Source organism: Pelophylax lessonae, assembly GCF_965119305.1.
Source record: "Pelophylax lessonae genome assembly, chromosome: 6".
In the NCBI taxonomy this organism is placed as follows: Eukaryota; Metazoa; Chordata; class Amphibia; order Anura; family Ranidae; genus Pelophylax; species Pelophylax lessonae.
Genome location: NC_138773.1, coordinates 60,032,320 through 60,046,470, shown reverse-complemented (window position 1 = coordinate 60,046,470; position 14,151 = coordinate 60,032,320). Strand labels below are relative to the sequence as shown.

Here is a 14,151-nt window from a genome sequence, read left to right as displayed (position 1 = left end):
ATTTTTCTTTTTAGGAAACAATTGCAAAAGAGTTTTAAATTCTCTGGGTAATTGTTACAATTTTATTAATTTCCTTATATTTAAGCTGCCACCCTGGATATTTTCTGCTCTAGGCCTTCAAGTCTTTGTAACTCTCAACCCCAGAAACATAGTTATGACCTTGGTTTCATAGATTTGACACTGCCACTTGTATTTCACAAATCCCCCGTTATGACACAAGCAATATATGTTTGGTTTTCGCAGGTGAAAAAAAACTTATAGCAGTTCACTTCCCAATGTCACTGTAACTATTTTAAATTGCAATGTTTCAGCCCTTCACCATCAATCTTGGATTTGTAATGGCAACCTATTTGCAAGAACATACCAGTGTAAAGTTTTGATTGAGTGTCATGATTTCTTCAAGTGATAAGAGGTAGAAAAAGCTTCCAAAGTTCACTTCTCGCCAGTTCTGGTAGCTTCCAGCATCACAAACCACTATAAAAAAATAAAGATACTTATTACCAAGCAAGCTAATATCAAATCCAAAACCAAATGGAAAATTGAAACTTTTGCTACAGCCAGGTGAGACTAAAAACCTTCTTTACCTAGGAAAATTATAGAGGATGCAGAAACCTACCTCTGGAAGTGGTTGCTCTTGCAGTCAAGTATGGTTTCAGGAAGTACTGATAGATTGCTTCTCTTGTGTTGTCTGTCATTGAGCTATACTGAAGGCTAAATGCTTTTACTCTGTTTCAGAAAAAGAAATAGATGAGAATGTTTGGGAGTGTGACGTAAATACTTCTTGTTTTATGAATTCTTTTTAATTTTGATTTTGAAAAGCATTCATAGTTGGCAAGAGCCATATACACTTATCTTTTGCTTTAGATATCATTGTACTTACATTGCTTGGTAGGAGTCACAGGATATGTTCTGAGGAATGTACTCAAGAAGGGTTTGATTGAAGTACACAGTCAAGTTAAGCAAGTAGTCTTGGAACAAAACTGTCCACTGTTCAGTTGTAAAAGTAAAGAAGTTGGCTCGAAGATCCCTGAGCTCCGTAGTTAGGAGTGTTGTCTTTATTGTTGTTACTTGCTCCTCTGACAGGTTGGCCTACATGAAGAAATCAGGGATTTATGAAAAAGTTACAGAAAAGCTGCTATTGCTTGCATGCTAATCAAACATAAATACAAGAGTCTTCTCAAAGAGTGAACATTTTGCAGCCTTCTTGTGAAAGCACAAGGTGTATCAGGATTTCTCTTTTATATGTACCTGTATTGCTGCAGAAGATAAAGCTTCCAGGAAGGTTGTAATATTTTGCGGTGCGATGGCACTTAAATATATCTCCAGCAAGGTTGCATTGAGGAGAATGTTAGCTTTGGTCACGGAGGAAGCTATGTCCATTGGAGCAAGGTCATTCTGAAAAAAAATATATATTATTTTTCTTTTTAGGAAACAATTGCAAAAGAGTTTTAAATTCTCTGGGTAATTGTTACAATTTTATTAATTTCCTTATATTTAAGCTGCCACCCTGGATATTTTCTGCTCTAGGCCTTCAAGTCTTTGTAACTCTCAACCCCAGAAACATAGTTATGACCTTGGTTTCATAGATTTGACACTGCCACTTGTATTTCACAAATCCCCCGTTATGACACAAGCAATATATGTTTGGTTTTCGCAGGTGAAAAAAAACTTATAGCAGTTCACTTCCCAATGTCACTGTAACTATTTTAAATTGCAATGTTTCAGCCCTTCACCATCAATCTTGGATTTGTAATGGCAACCTATTTGCAAGAACATACCAGTGTAAAGTTTTGATTGAGTGTCATGATTTCTTCAAGTGATAAGAGGTAGAAAAAGCTTCCAAAGTTCACTTCTCGCCAGTTCTGGTAGCTTCCAGCATCACAAACCACTATAAAAAAATAAAGATACTTATTACCAAGCAAGCTAATATCAAATCCAAAACCAAATGGAAAATTGAAACTTTTGCTACAGCCAGGTGAGACTAAAAACCTTCTTTACCTAGGAAAATTATAGAGGATGCAGAAACCTACCTCTGGAAGTGGTTGCTCTTGCAGTCAAGTATGGTTTCAGGAAGTACTGATAGATTGCTTCTCTTGTGTTGTCTGTCATTGAGCTATACTGAAGGCTAAATGCTTTTACTCTGTTTCAGAAAAAGAAATAGATGAGAATGTTTGGGAGTGTGACGTAAATACTTCTTGTTTTATGAATTCTTTTTAATTTTGATTTTGAAAAGCATTCATAGTTGGCAAGAGCCATATACACTTATCTTTTGCTTTAGATATCATTGTACTTACATTGCTTGGTAGGAGTCACAGGATATGTTCTGAGGAATGTACTCAAGAAGGGTTTGATTGAAGTACACAGTCAAGTTAAGCAAGTAGTCTTGGAACAAAACTGTCCACTGTTCAGTTGTAAAAGTAAAGAAGTTGGCTCGAAGATCCCTGAGCTCCGTAGTTAGGAGTGTTGTCTTTATTGTTGTTACTTGCTCCTCTGACAGGTTGGCCTACATGAAGAAATCAGGGATTTATGAAAAAGTTACAGAAAAGCTGCTATTGCTTGCATGCTAATCAAACATAAATACAAGAGTCTTCTCAAAGAGTGAACATTTTGCAGCCTTCTTGTGAAAGCACAAGGTGTATCAGGATTTCTCTTTTATATGTACCTGTATTGCTGCAGAAGATAAAGCTTCCAGGAAGGTTGTAATATTTTGCGGTGCGATGGCACTTAAATATATCTCCAGCAAGGTTGCATTGAGGAGAATGTTAGCTTTGGTCACGGAGGAAGCTATGTCCATTGGAGCAAGGTCATTCTGAAAAAAAATATATATTATTTTTCTTTTTAGGAAACAATTGCAAAAGAGTTTTAAATTCTCTGGGTAATTGTTACAATTTTATTAATTTCCTTATATTTAAGCTGCCACCCTGGATATTTTCTGCTCTAGGCCTTCAAGTCTTTGTAACTCTCAACCCCAGAAACATAGTTATGACCTTGGTTTCATAGATTTGACACTGCCACTTGTATTTCACAAATCCCCCGTTATGACACAAGCAATATGAGTTTGGTTTTCACAGGTGAAAAAAAACTTATAGCAGTTCACTTCCCAATGTCACTGTAACTATTTTAAATTGCAATGTTTCAGCCCTTCACCATCAATCTTGGATTTGTAATGGCAACCTATTTGCAAGAACATACCAGTGTAAAGTTTTGATTGAGTGTCATGATTTCTTCAAGTGATAAGAGGTAGAAAAAGCTTCCAAAGTTCACTTCTCGCCAGTTCTGGTAGCTTCCAGCATCACAAACCACTATAAAAAAATAAAGATACTTATTACCAAGCAAGCTAATATCAAATCCAAAACCAAATGGAAAATTGAAACTTTTGCTACAGCCAGGTGAGACTAAAAACCTTCTTTACCTAGCAAAATTATAGAGGATGCAGAAACCTACCTCTGGAAGTGGTTGCTCTTGCAGTCAAGTATGGTTTCAGGAAGTACTGATAGATTGCTTCTCTTGTGTTGTCTGTCATTGAGCTATACTGAAGGCTAAATGCTTTTACTCTGTTTCAGAAAAAGAAATAGATGAGAATGTTTGGGAGTGTGACGTAAATACTTCTTGTTTTATGAATTCTTTTTAATTTTGATTTTGAAAAGCATTCATAGTTGGCAAGAGCCATATACACTTATCTTTTGCTTTAGATATCATTGTACTTACATTGCTTGGTAGGAGTCACAGGATATGTTCTGAGGAATGTACTCAAGAAGGGTTTGATTGAAGTACACAGTCAAGTTAAGCAAGTAGTCTTGGAACAAAACTGTCCACTGTTCAGTTGTAAAAGTAAAGAAGTTGGCTCGAAGATCCCTGAGCTCCGTAGTTAGGAGTGTTGTCTTTATTGTTGTTACTTGCTCCTCTGACAGGTTGGCCTACATGAAGAAATCAGGGATTTATGAAAAAGTTACAGAAAAGCTGCTATTGCTTGCATGCTGATCAAACATAAATACAAGAGTCTTCTCAAAGAGTGAACATTTTGCAGCCTTCTTGTGAAAGCACAAGGTGTATCAGGATTTCTCTTTTATATGTACCTGTATTGCTGCAGAAGATAAAGCTTCCAGGAAGGTTGTAATATTTTGCGGTGCGATGGCACTTAAATATATCTCCAGCAAGGTTGCATTGAGGAGAATGTTAGCTTTGGTCACGGAGGAAGCTATGTCCATTGGAGCAAGGTCATTCTGAAAAAAAATATATATTATTTTTCTTTTTAGGAAACAATTGCAAAAGAGTTTTAAATTCTCTGGGTAATTGTTACAATTTTATTAATTTCCTTATATTTAAGCTGCCACCCTGGATATTTTCTGCTCTAGGCCTTCAAGTCTTTGTAACTCTCAACCCCAGAAACATAGTTATGACCTTGGTTTCATAGATTTGACACTGCCACTTGTATTTCACAAATCCCCCGTTATGACACAAGCAATATGAGTTTGGTTTTCACAGGTGAAAAAAAACTTATAGCAGTTCACTTCCCAATGTCACTGTAACTATTTTAAATTGCAATGTTTCAGCCCTTCACCATCAATCTTGGATTTGTAATGGCAACCAATTTGCAAGAACATACCAGTGTAAAGTTTTGATTGAGTGTCATGATTTCTTCAAGTGATACGAGGTAGAAAAAGCTTCCAAAGTTCACTTCTCGCCAGTTCTGGTAGCTTCCAGCATCACAAACCACTATAAAAAAATAAAGATACTTATTACCAAGCAAGCTAATATCAAATCCAAAACCAAATGGAAAATTGAAACTTTTGCTACAGCCAGGTGAGACTAAAAACCTTCTTTACCTAACAAAATTATAGAGGATGCAGAAACCTACCTCTGGAAGTGGTTGCTCTTGCAGTCAAGTATGGTTTCAGGAAGTACTGATAGATTGCTTGTCTTGTGTTGTCTGTCATTGAGCTGTACTGAAGGCTAAATGCTTTTACTCTGTTTCAGAAAAAGAAATAGATGAGAATGTTTGGGAGTGTGATGTAAATACTTCTTGTTTTATGCCTTCTTTTTAATTTTGATTTTGAAAAGCATTCATAGTTGGCAAGAGCCATATACACATATCTTTTGCTTTAGATATCATTGTACTTACATTGCTTGGTAGGAGTCACAGGATATGTTCTGAGGAATGTACTCAAGAAGGGTTTGATTGAAGTACACAGTCAAGTTAAGCAAGTAGTCTTGGAACAAAACCGTCCACTGTTCAGTTGTAAAAGTAAAGAAGTTGGCTCGAAGATCCCTGAGCTCCGTAGTTAGGAGTGTTGTCTTTATTGTTGTTACTTGCTCCTCTGACAGGTTGGCCTACATGAAGAAATCAAGGATTTATGAAAAAGTTACAGAAAAGCTGCTATTGCTTGCATGCTGATCAAACATAAATACAAGAGTCTTCTCAAAGAGTGAACATTTTGCAGCCTTCTTGTGAAAGCACAAGGTGTATCAGGATTTCTCTTTTATATGTACCTGTATTGCTGCAGAAGATAACGCTTCCAGGAAGGTTGTAATATTTTGCGGTGCGATGGCACTTAAATATATCTCCAGCAAGGTTGCATTGAGGAGAATGTTAGCTTTGGTCACGGAGGAAGCTATGTCCATTGGAGCAAGGTCATTCTGAAAAAAAATATATATTATTTTTCTTTTTAGGAAACAATTGCAAAAGAGTTTTAAATTCTCTGGGTAATTGTTACAATTTTATTAATTTCCTTATATTTAAGCTGCCACCCTGGATATTTTCTGCTCTAGGCCTTCAAGTCTTTGTAACTCTCAACCCCAGAAACATAGTTATGACCTTGGTTTCATAGATTTGACACTGCCACTTGTATTTCACAAATCCCCCGTTATGACACAAGCAATATATGTTTGGTTTTCGCAGGTGAAAAAAAACTTATAGCAGTTCACTTCCCAATGTCACTGTAACTATTTTAAATTGCAATGTTTCAGCCCTTCACCATCAATCTTGGATTTGTAATGGCAACCTATTTGCAAGAACATACCAGTGTAAAGTTTTGATTGAGTGTCATGATTTCTTCAAGTGATAAGAGGTAGAAAAAGCTTCCAAAGTTCACTTCTCGCCAGTTCTGGTAGCTTCCAGCATCACAAACCACTATAAAAAAATAAAGATACTTATTACCAAGCAAGCTAATATCAAATCCAAAACCAAATGGAAAATTGAAACTTTTGCTACAGCCAGGTGAGACTAAAAACCTTCTTTACCTAGGAAAATTATAGAGGATGCAGAAACCTACCTCTGGAAGTGGTTGCTCTTGCAGTCAAGTATGGTTTCAGGAAGTACTGATAGATTGCTTCTCTTGTGTTGTCTGTCATTGAGCTATACTGAAGGCTAAATGCTTTTACTCTGTTTCAGAAAAAGAAATAGATGAGAATGTTTGGGAGTGTGACGTAAATACTTCTTGTTTTATGAATTCTTTTTAATTTTGATTTTGAAAAGCATTCATAGTTGGCAAGAGCCATATACACTTATCTTTTGCTTTAGATATCATTGTACTTACATTGCTTGGTAGGAGTCACAGGATATGTTCTGAGGAATGTACTCAAGAAGGGTTTGATTGAAGTACACAGTCAAGTTAAGCAAGTAGTCTTGGAACAAAACTGTCCACTGTTCAGTTGTAAAAGTAAAGAAGTTGGCTCGAAGATCCCTGAGCTCCGTAGTTAGGAGTGTTGTCTTTATTGTTGTTACTTGCTCCTCTGACAGGTTGGCCTACATGAAGAAATCAGGGATTTATGAAAAAGTTACAGAAAAGCTGCTATTGCTTGCATGCTAATCAAACATAAATACAAGAGTCTTCTCAAAGAGTGAACATTTTGCAGCCTTCTTGTGAAAGCACAAGGTGTATCAGGATTTCTCTTTTATATGTACCTGTATTGCTGCAGAAGATAAAGCTTCCAGGAAGGTTGTAATATTTTGCGGTGCGATGGCACTTAAATATATCTCCAGCAAGGTTGCATTGAGGAGAATGTTAGCTTTGGTCACGGAGGAAGCTATGTCCATTGGAGCAAGGTCATTCTGAAAAAAAATATATATTATTTTTCTTTTTAGGAAACAATTGCAAAAGAGTTTTAAATTCTCTGGGTAATTGTTACAATTTTATTAATTTCCTTATATTTAAGCTGCCACCCTGGATATTTTCTGCTCTAGGCCTTCAAGTCTTTGTAACTCTCAACCCCAGAAACATAGTTATGACCTTGGTTTCATAGATTTGACACTGCCACTTGTATTTCACAAATCCCCCGTTATGACACAAGCAATATGAGTTTGGTTTTCACAGGTGAAAAAAAACTTATAGCAGTTCACTTCCCAATGTCACTGTAACTATTTTAAATTGCAATGTTTCAGCCCTTCACCATCAATCTTGGATTTGTAATGGCAACCTATTTGCAAGAACATACCAGTGTAAAGTTTTGATTGAGTGTCATGATTTCTTCAAGTGATAAGAGGTAGAAAAAGCTTCCAAAGTTCACTTCTCGCCAGTTCTGGTAGCTTCCAGCATCACAAACCACTGTAAAAAAATAAAGATACTTATTACCAAGCAAGCTAATATCAAATCCAAAACCAAATGGAAAATTGAAACTTTTGCTACAGCCAGGTGAGACTAAAAACCTTCTTTACCTAGCAAAATTATAGAGGATGCAGAAACCTACCTCTGGAAGTGGTTACTCTTGCAGTCAAGTATGGTTTCAGGAAGTACTGATAGATTGCTTCTCTTGTGTTGTCTGTCATTGAGCTATACTGAAGGCTAAATGCTTTTACTCTGTTTCAGAAAAAGAAATAGATGAGAATGTTTGGGAGTGTGACGTAAATACTTCTTGTTTTATGAATTCTTTTTAATTTTGATTTTGAAAAGCATTCATAGTTGGCAAGAGCCATATACACTTATCTTTTGCTTTAGATATCATTGTACTTACATTGCTTGGTAGGAGTCACAGGATATGTTCTGAGGAATGTACTCAAGAAGGGTTTGATTGAAGTACACAGTCAAGTTAAGCAAGTAGTCTTGGAACAAAACTGTCCACTGTTCAGTTGTAAAAGTAAAGAAGTTGGCTCGAAGATCCCTGAGCTCCGTAGTTAGGAGTGTTTTCTTTATTGTTGTTACTTGCTCCTCTGACAGGTTGGCCTACATGAAGATATCAGGGATTTATGAAAAAGTTACAGAAAAGCTGCTATTGCTTGCATGCTGATCAAACATAAATACAAGAGTCTTCTCAAAGAGTGAACATTTTGCAGCCTTCTTGTGAAAGCACAAGGTGTATCAGGATTTCTCTTTTATATGTACCTGTATTGCTGCAGAAGATAAAGCTTCCAGGAAGGTTGTAATATTTTGCGGTGCGATGGCACTTAAATATATCTCCAGCAAGGTTGCATTGAGGAGAATGTTAGCTTTGGTCACGGAGGAAGCTATGTCCATTGGAGCAAGGTCATTCTGAAAAAAAATATATATTATTTTTCTTTTTAGGAAACAATTGCAAAAGAGTTTTAAATTCTCTGGGTAATTGTTACAATTTTATTAATTTCCTTATATTTAAGCTGCCACCCTGGATATTTTCTGCTCTAGGCCTTCAAGTCTTTGTAACTCTCAACCCCAGAAACATAGTTATGACCTTGGTTTCATAGATTTGACACTGCCACTTGTATTTCACAAATCCCCCGTTATGACACAAGCAATATGAGTTTGGTTTTCACAGGTGAAAAAAAACTTATAGCAGTTCACTTCCCAATGTCACTGTAACTATTTTAAATTGCAATGTTTCAGCCCTTCACCATCAATCTTGGATTTGTAATGGCAACCTATTTGCAAGAACATACCAGTGTAAAGTTTTGATTGAGTGTCATGATTTCTTCAAGTGATAAGAGGTAGAAAAAGCTTCCAAAGTTCACTTCTCGCCAGTTCTGGTAGCTTCCAGCATCACAAACCACTATAAAAAAATAAAGATACTTATTACCAAGCAAGCTAATATCAAATCCAAAACCAAATGGAAAATTGAAACTTTTGCTACAGCCAGGTGAGACTAAAAACCTTCTTTACCTAGCAAAATTATAGAGGATGCAGAAACCTACCTCTGGAAGTGGTTGCTCTTGCAGTCAAGTATGGTTTCAGGAAGTACTGATAGATTGCTTCTCTTGTGTTGTCTGTCATTGAGCTATACTGAAGGCTAAATGCTTTTACTCTGTTTCAGAAAAAGAAATAGATGAGAATGTTTGGGAGTGTGACGTAAATACTTCTTGTTTTATGAATTCTTTTTAATTTTGATTTTGAAAAGCATTCATAGTTGGCAAGAGCCATATACACTTATCTTTTGCTTTAGATATCATTGTACTTACATTGCTTGGTAGGAGTCACAGGATATGTTCTGAGGAATGTACTCAAGAAGGGTTTGATTGAAGTACACAGTCAAGTTAAGCAAGTAGTCTTGGAACAAAACTGTCCACTGTTCAGTTGTAAAAGTAAAGAAGTTGGCTCGAAGATCCCTGAGCTCCGTAGTTAGGAGTGTTGTCTTTATTGTTGTTACTTGCTCCTCTGACAGGTTGGCCTACATGAAGAAATCAGGGATTTATGAAAAAGTTACAGAAAAGCTGCTATTGCTTGCATGCTGATCAAACATAAATACAAGAGTCTTCTCAAAGAGTGAACATTTTGCAGCCTTCTTGTGAAAGCACAAGGTGTATCAGGATTTCTCTTTTATATGTACCTGTATTGCTGCAGAAGATAAAGCTTCCAGGAAGGTTGTAATATTTTGCGGTGCGATGGCACTTAAATATATCTCCAGCAAGGTTGCATTGAGGAGAATGTTAGCTTTGGTCACGGAGGAAGCTATGTCCATTGGAGCAAGGTCATTCTGAAAAAAAATATATATTATTTTTCTTTTTAGGAAACAATTGCAAAAGAGTTTTAAATTCTCTGGGTAATTGTTACAATTTTATTAATTTCCTTATATTTAAGCTGCCACCCTGGATATTTTCTGCTCTAGGCCTTCAAGTCTTTGTAACTCTCAACCCCAGAAACATAGTTATGACCTTGGTTTCATAGATTTGACACTGCCACTTGTATTTCACAAATCCCCCGTTATGACACAAGCAATATGAGTTTGGTTTTCACAGGTGAAAAAAAACTTATAGCAGTTCACTTCCCAATGTCACTGTAACTATTTTAAATTGCAATGTTTCAGCCCTTCACCATCAATCTTGGATTTGTAATGGCAACCAATTTGCAAGAACATACCAGTGTAAAGTTTTGATTGAGTGTCATGATTTCTTCAAGTGATAAGAGGTAGAAAAAGCTTCCAAAGTTCACTTCTCGCCAGTTCTGGTAGCTTCCAGCATCACAAACCACTATAAAAAAATAAAGATACTTATTACCAAGCAAGCTAATATCAAATCCAAAACCAAATGGAAAATTGAAACTTTTGCTACAGCCAGGTGAGACTAAAAACCTTCTTTACCTAACAAAATTATAGAGGATGCAGAAACCTACCTCTGGAAGTGGTTGCTCTTGCAGTCAAGTATGGTTTCAGGAAGTACTGATAGATTGCTTGTCTTGTGTTGTCTGTCATTGAGCTGTACTGAAGGCTAAATGCTTTTACTCTGTTTCAGAAAAAGAAATAGATGAGAATGTTTGGGAGTGTGATGTAAATACTTCTTGTTTTATGCCTTCTTTTTAATTTTGATTTTGAAAAGCATTCATAGTTGGCAAGAGCCATATACACATATCTTTTGCTTTAGATATCATTGTACTTACATTGCTTGGTAGGAGTCACAGGATATGTTCTGAGGAATGTACTCAAGAAGGGTTTGATTGAAGTACACAGTCAAGGTAAGCAAGTAGTCTTGGAACAAAACCGTCCACTGTTCAGTTGTAAAAGTAAAGAAGTTGGCTCGAAGATCCCTGAGCTCCGTAGTTAGGAGTGTTGTCTTTATTGTTGTTACTTGCTCCTCTGACAGGTTGGCCTACATGAAGAAATCAAGGATTTATGAAAAAGTTACAGAAAAGCTGCTATTGCTTGCATGCTGATCAAACATAAATACAAGAGTCTTCTCAAAGAGTGAACATTTTGCAGCCTTCTTGTGAAAGCACAAGGTGTATCAGGATTTCTCTTTTATATGTACCTGTATTGCTGCAGAAGATAACGCTTCCAGGAAGGTTGTAATATTTTGCGGTGCGATGGCACTTAAATATATCTCCAGCAAGGTTGCATTGAGGAGAATGTTAGCTTTGGTCACGGAGGAAGCTATGTCCATTGGAGCAAGGTCATTCTGAAAAAAAATATATATTATTTTTCTTTTTAGGAAACAATTGCAAAAGAGTTTTAAATTCTCTGGGTAATTGTTACAATTTTATTAATTTCCTTATATTTAAGCTGCCACCCTGGATATTTTCTGCTCTAGGCCTTCAAGTCTTTGTAACTCTCAACCCCAGAAACATAGTTATGACCTTGGTTTCATAGATTTGACACTGCCACTTGTATTTCACAAATCCCCCGTTATGACACAAGCAATATATGTTTGGTTTTCGCAGGTGAAAAAAAACTTATAGCAGTTCACTTCCCAATGTCACTGTAACTATTTTAAATTGCAATGTTTCAGCCCTTCACCATCAATCTTGGATTTGTAATGGCAACCTATTTGCAAGAACATACCAGTGTAAAGTTTTGATTGAGTGTCATGATTTCTTCAAGTGATAAGAGGTAGAAAAAGCTTCCAAAGTTCACTTCTCGCCAGTTCTGGTAGCTTCCAGCATCACAAACCACTATAAAAAAATAAAGATACTTATTACCAAGCAAGCTAATATCAAATCCAAAACCAAATGGAAAATTGAAACTTTTGCTACAGCCAGGTGAGACTAAAAACCTTCTTTACCTAGGAAAATTATAGAGGATGCAGAAACCTACCTCTGGAAGTGGTTGCTCTTGCAGTCAAGTATGGTTTCAGGAAGTACTGATAGATTGCTTCTCTTGTGTTGTCTGTCATTGAGCTATACTGAAGGCTAAATGCTTTTACTCTGTTTCAGAAAAAGAAATAGATGAGAATGTTTGGGAGTGTGACGTAAATACTTCTTGTTTTACGAATTCTTTTTAATTTTGATTTTGAAAAGCATTCATAGTTGGCAAGAGCCATATACACTTATCTTTTGCTTTAGATATCATTGTACTTACATTGCTTGGTAGGAGTCACAGGATATGTTCTGAGGAATGTACTCAAGAAGGGTTTGATTGAAGTACACAGTCAAGTTAAGCAAGTAGTCTTGGAACAAAACTGTCCACTGTTCAGTTGTAAAAGTAAAGAAGTTGGCTCGAAGATCCCTGAGCTCCGTAGTTAGGAGTGTTGTCTTTATTGTTGTTACTTGCTCCTCTGACAGGTTGGCCTACATGAAGAAATCAGGGATTTATGAAAAAGTTACAGAAAAGCTGCTATTGCTTGCATGCTAATCAAACATAAATACAAGAGTCTTCTCAAAGAGTGAACATTTTGCAGCCTTCTTGTGAAAGCACAAGGTGTATCAGGATTTCTCTTTTATATGTACCTGTATTGCTGCAGAAGATAAAGCTTCCAGGAAGGTTGTAATATTTTGCGGTGCGATGGCACTTAAATATATCTCCAGCAAGGTTGCATTGAGGAGAATGTTAGCTTTGGTCACGGAGGAAGCTATGTCCATTGGAGCAAGGTCATTCTGAAAAAAAATATATATTATTTTTCTTTTTAGGAAACAATTGCAAAAGAGTTTTAAATTCTCTGGGTAATTGTTACAATTTTATTAATTTCCTTATATTTAAGCTGCCACCCTGGATATTTTCTGCTCTAGGCCTTCAAGTCTTTGTAACTCTCAACCCCAGAAACATAGTTATGACCTTGGTTTCATAGATTTGACACTGCCACTTGTATTTCACAAATCCCCCGTTATGACACAAGCAATATGAGTTTGGTTTTCACAGGTGAAAAAAAACTTATAGCAGTTCACTTCCCAATGTCACTGTAACTATTTTAAATTGCAATGTTTCAGCCCTTCACCATCAATCTTGGATTTGTAATGGCAACCTATTTGCAAGAACATACCAGTGTAAAGTTTTGATTGAGTGTCATGATTTCTTCAAGTGATAAGAGGTAGAAAAAGCTTCCAAAGTTCACTTCTCGCCAGTTCTGGTAGCTTCCAGCATCACAAACCACTATAAAAAATAAAGATACTTATTACCAAGCAAGCTAATATCAAATCCAAAACCAAATGGAAAATTGAAACTTTTGCTACAGCCAGGTGAGACTAAAAACCTTCTTTACCTAACAAAATTATAGAGGATGCAGAAACCTACCTCTGGAAGTGGTTGCTCTTGCAGTCAAGTATGGTTTCAGGAAGTACTGATAGATTGCTTGTCTTGTGTTGTCTGTCATTGAGCTGTACTGAAGGCTAAATGCTTTTACTCTGTTTCAGAAAAAGAAATAGATGAGAATGTTTGGGAGTGTGACGTAAATACTTCTTGTTTTATGCCTTCTTTTTAATTTTGATTTTGAAAAGCATTCATAGTTGGCAAGAGCCATATACACATATCTTTTGCTTTAGATATCATTGTACTTACATTGCTTGGTAGGAGTCACAGGATATGTTCTGAGGAATGTACTCAAGAAGGGTTTGATTGAAGTACACAGTCAAGTTAAGCAAGTAGTCTTGGAACAAAACTGTCCACTGTTCAGTTGTAAAAGTAAAGAAGTTGGCTCGAAGATCCCTGAGCTCCGTAGTTAGGAGTGTTGTCTTTATTGTTGTTACTTGCTCCTCTGACAGGTTGGCCTACATGAAGAAATCAGGGATTTATGAAAAAGTTACAGAAAAGCTGCTATTGCTTGCATGCTGATCAAACATAAATACAAGAGTCTTCTCAAAGAGTGAACATTTTGCAGCCTTCTTGTGAAAGCACAAGGTGTATCAGGATTTCTCTTTTATATGTACCTGTATTGCTGCAGAAGATAACGCTTCCAGGAAGGTTGTAATATTTTGCGGTGCGATGGCACTTAAATATATCTCCAGCAAGGTTGCATTGAGGAGAATGTTAGCTTTGGTCACGGAGGAAGCTATGTCCATTGGAGCAAGGTCATTCTGAAAAAAAATATATATTATTTTTCTTTTT

At 36.4% G+C, this 14,151-nt stretch overlaps 2 protein-coding genes and 5 pseudogenes across 7 annotated transcripts; all 7 read right to left on the bottom strand.

Moving 5' to 3' along the window:
• Positions 1 to 346: 346 nt before the first annotated feature.
• LOC309558602 lies at positions 347 to 2,794 on the bottom strand (annotated as a pseudogene). Its single transcript has 8 exons — positions 2,663 to 2,794; positions 2,295 to 2,503; positions 2,031 to 2,140; positions 1,734 to 1,888; positions 1,249 to 1,395; positions 881 to 1,089; positions 617 to 726; positions 347 to 474 (listed from the first exon to the last, which is right to left on the bottom strand). The product of its transcript is annotated as an uncharacterized misc_RNA (transcript).
• Positions 2,795 to 3,135: 341 nt separating this feature from the next.
• On the bottom strand, positions 3,136 to 4,208 carry LOC309558601 (annotated as a pseudogene). Its single transcript has 4 exons — positions 4,077 to 4,208; positions 3,709 to 3,917; positions 3,445 to 3,554; positions 3,136 to 3,302 (listed from the first exon to the last, which is right to left on the bottom strand). The product of its transcript is annotated as an uncharacterized misc_RNA (transcript).
• Positions 4,209 to 4,549: 341 nt separating this feature from the next.
• Positions 4,550 to 5,622, bottom strand: LOC309558600 (uncharacterized protein; the record flags this gene model as incomplete). The annotated part of the gene is made up of 4 exons (XM_082261670.1): positions 4,550 to 4,716; positions 4,859 to 4,968; positions 5,123 to 5,331; positions 5,491 to 5,622. The coding sequence occupies 4 exons, from the start codon at positions 5,620 to 5,622 to the stop codon at positions 4,550 to 4,552; spliced, it is 618 nt and encodes a 205-aa protein (XP_082117796.1).
• A 341-nt stretch (positions 5,623 to 5,963) lies between these two features.
• On the bottom strand, positions 5,964 to 7,036 carry LOC309558599 (annotated as a pseudogene). The gene is made up of 4 exons: positions 6,905 to 7,036; positions 6,537 to 6,745; positions 6,273 to 6,382; positions 5,964 to 6,130 (listed from the first exon to the last, which is right to left on the bottom strand). The product of its transcript is annotated as an uncharacterized misc_RNA (transcript).
• A 341-nt stretch (positions 7,037 to 7,377) lies between these two features.
• On the bottom strand, positions 7,378 to 8,450 carry LOC309558598 (annotated as a pseudogene). The gene is made up of 4 exons: positions 8,319 to 8,450; positions 7,951 to 8,159; positions 7,687 to 7,796; positions 7,378 to 7,544 (listed from the first exon to the last, which is right to left on the bottom strand). The product of its transcript is annotated as an uncharacterized misc_RNA (transcript).
• Positions 8,451 to 8,830: 380 nt separating this feature from the next.
• Positions 8,831 to 11,278, bottom strand: LOC309558597 (uncharacterized protein; the record flags this gene model as incomplete). Its single annotated transcript, XM_082261669.1, has 8 exons — positions 8,831 to 8,958; positions 9,101 to 9,210; positions 9,365 to 9,573; positions 9,733 to 9,879; positions 10,218 to 10,372; positions 10,515 to 10,624; positions 10,779 to 10,987; positions 11,147 to 11,278. The coding sequence occupies 8 exons, from the start codon at positions 11,276 to 11,278 to the stop codon at positions 8,831 to 8,833; spliced, it is 1,200 nt and encodes a 399-aa protein (XP_082117795.1).
• A 380-nt stretch (positions 11,279 to 11,658) lies between these two features.
• On the bottom strand, positions 11,659 to 14,105 carry LOC309558596 (annotated as a pseudogene). Its single transcript has 8 exons — positions 13,974 to 14,105; positions 13,606 to 13,814; positions 13,342 to 13,451; positions 13,046 to 13,200; positions 12,561 to 12,707; positions 12,193 to 12,401; positions 11,929 to 12,038; positions 11,659 to 11,786 (listed from the first exon to the last, which is right to left on the bottom strand). The product of its transcript is annotated as an uncharacterized misc_RNA (transcript).
• Positions 14,106 to 14,151: the final 46 nt, after the last annotated feature.